This window comes from Dipodomys ordii, unplaced genomic scaffold, assembly GCF_000151885.1.
Source record: "Dipodomys ordii isolate 6190 unplaced genomic scaffold, Dord_2.0 Scaffold108, whole genome shotgun sequence".
Taxonomy (NCBI): Eukaryota; Metazoa; Chordata; class Mammalia; order Rodentia; family Heteromyidae; genus Dipodomys; species Dipodomys ordii.
Genome location: NW_012267324.1, coordinates 1730570 through 1733361, shown reverse-complemented (window position 1 = coordinate 1733361; position 2792 = coordinate 1730570). Strand labels below are relative to the sequence as shown.

General features: G+C 57.8%; 1 protein-coding gene across 1 annotated transcript in view; it reads right to left on the bottom strand.

The window, feature by feature from the left end:
* Positions 1–82: 82 nt before the first annotated feature.
* Positions 83–2792, bottom strand: part of Isyna1 (inositol-3-phosphate synthase 1) — a 9083-nt gene continuing 6373 nt past the window's right edge. The window contains exons 8-9 of the mRNA XM_013028325.1: positions 2670–2779; positions 83–215 (exon numbers count right to left, since the gene is read on the bottom strand). Of these exons, the coding sequence (XP_012883779.1) occupies positions 83–215; positions 2670–2779 (243 nt within the window). The remainder of the gene's footprint in view (positions 216–2669; positions 2780–2792) is intronic.

Sequence of the window (2792 nt, the reverse complement as noted above, 5' to 3'; positions counted from 1 at the left end):
CCGTTCCCCGCCCGCCCTCAGCCGGGCAGGCAGCCACGCCCTCCCCGGGGCCCACGCAGGCAGCAGGGCCGCGGCCATGAGCTCAGCGCCCGGGAGCCACGTACTCCTCTTCATCCGTCAGGGCCCGGCCCAGAGACTCCAGGTTGCAGTAGACGGCCTGGGCGTCGGCGTTGGGGCCTTCGTAGTTCATGTAGAAGTCACAGTCCTCAGAAGCCCTGTGAGGACAAGGCTGTGAGCCCGGGCAGAGATCCAGAGAGGGAAGGTGGCTCACTGTACCACCCAGTGCCAAGGCCGCGCCTTCCTCAGGGATTGCTCCCCCCATCCCCCAATCCTGGGGCTTGAACTCAGGGCCTGGGTGCTGTCCCTGAGCCTCTCTGTGCTCAAGGCTAGCACTCTAGCCACAGTGCCACTTCTGGTTTTTCTGTGTATGTGGTGGCGAGGAATCAAACCGAAGGCCTCATGCATGTGAGCGGAGCACTGAGTGGTAGCACTGAGCCACCTTCCCAGCCTGGGATTGTTCTTTCATGTGTGTTCTTTCATGTTGGCACTCTTAGGGCTTGAACTCGGGGCCTGGGCACTGCCGCTGAGCTTTTCTACTCAAGACTGGAGCTCTATGAGTTGAGTCACAGTGCCACTTCTGACTTTTTAGTGGTTCTTGGAGATAAGCGTCTCATGGGGACTTCCCTGCCCAGGCTGGCTTCGAACCTCAATCCTCAGATCTCAGCCTCCAGAGAAGCTGGGACTTTAGGCATGAGCCCTGGAGCGGGGCTCAGTTCTAGGCTGTGAACTCAGGGTTTAAGCTTGCTGGGCCGGACTTCACGCGAGAGTCACACCCCAGGCCACAAATGCAGGAGCTTTTAGAAAGATCAGGGCAGCTGAGTTGCCCTGGGGTTTACAATTGGAGAAACAGAGGCAAGGGTAGTGTCCTGCGCCCTCAGCTGAGCCCCGATCCCCCCGGGGGAGGCAGGAATTTACTCCCTCTCCCAACACCCCCGTCTGAGGCCTCTTCCTTCCCTAAAATGGAGATAGTGACTGAGTTTTACACCAAAGTCGTTTCAATTTCCTCTTGAAAAACTGGAAGCTGGCAATGGTGGAGGCCGGCACCCACCCAACGGAAAAGGTTTCTCTAGGTCCCCCAAAACTGTGACTTTGGGGCAATGATACAGAAATAAACCTCTTAGAGGCCTGGGGCTCAGGCCGTGACGAGGCTTTCAGGAGACAGAGAAGAGATCTGGAGTTCAGGCCAGGCAGTATGATTACAGGCAGATACTCTCTTGCAAATAAAAGAAATAAATAAGAAATAATGGGGGCTGGGAAGGTGGCTCAGTGGTAGAGCGCTTGCCTTGCATGCATGAGGCCCTGGGTTCGATTCCTCAGCACCACATAAGCCGGAAGTGGCGCTGTGGCTCCAGTGGTAGAGTGCTTGTCTTGAGCTGAAGAGCTGAGGGACAACGCCCAGGCCCTGAGTTCAAGCCCCACAACCAGGGGAAAAAACAAAGCAAAACAAAAAGAAACCCTCTAATGTGCTCTGGGCCTGGGATTAAAAAATAAATAAGTAAAAGCCAGACAGCCATTTGGAGCCCAGTGTCTCAGCACACATCTGTAACCCCAGCAACTCAGCAGGCAGAGGCAGAGGGACCCCTGGAGGCCAGGAGTTTGAAGCCACATTATGGGACCCTCTCTCTCTTAAAAAAATAAGTCACCCTGGCTGAGTGGCACCTATGAGTCATTCACACTTTAGTTTGAACTTCCCTGAACTCAGATGGTGGACAGACCTCACTGCACCTCACTGGGCGACCTTGGACAAGTCCTCTCCCTCCCTCAGCCTCCGTTTCTGCCACTAGAAATCTCAGGGAGGCCAGGCACACAAGGGACTGATCCTGGACCAGGTGGCCGAGGCTCTGGCCAGTGCTGGGGCTTGAACTCTGGGCTGAGCACTGTCCCTGAGCTTTTGTGCTCGAGGCTAGGGCTCTACCATGTGAGCCACAGCCTCATTTCTGGCTTTTTGTGGTTCACTGGAGATGAGGGTCCCAGACTTTCCTGCCCAGGCTGGCTTTGAACACGGTGCTGAGTAGCTGGGCTGGCAGGCGTGCGCCACTGGTGCCCTGCAGCTGTGTAGTCACTTCTGCTTTGGCCGAGTTTGCATCTGCTTTGCATTAACTGTCTCGTTTCTCAGAAGGGCTCAGCTTCCAGGCTCCCCGAGCCCCCACCACCATCCTTGGGGGTTGGGCTCTAGTAGCTGCCTTGGCCGGCCACGCTGTATGCTCAAAGCTGACTGGGAGGTGTAGAGTCAACCTGGGCCACAAGGGACTGGAGCAAGGTGCTGACAACCGCGGTGGCCCTCACCCCTCTTCCTGTCCAGAAAGTGGGTTTATAGGTGGTGAGGTGGAAACTGTCCCCACACGCAGGAACTTCTCCAGCCCTTACCCAGCACCCTGGGGGGAGGGGGTGTTACCCTTGGGAGGTGAGCTCAGAGAGCTACAGCTCCTCGCCCCAGGATGCACAGCGCCCAGGAAGCAGGGCGGCCCCCCTGCCCCCCTGGTTTTGTTTGAGCCAATCTCATGTGCTGTCCGGAGCAGCCGGCGCCACATGGTGACTGTACACAGAGCTGGGGTTTGAACCCCTGGCTGGCCGGGTCCGGATGTTTAGACGCGTGCGGGGTCACTCACCCGTGAGAAGTCCACTGAGGCTCCGAGGCTGCCTGGCCGATGAACACGTTCTCATAGTCAGGCGCGGACGAGGGGGGCGCGGGGCGGGGGTCCCGGCTGCTGTACCGCGGCTGTGAGCCCGGC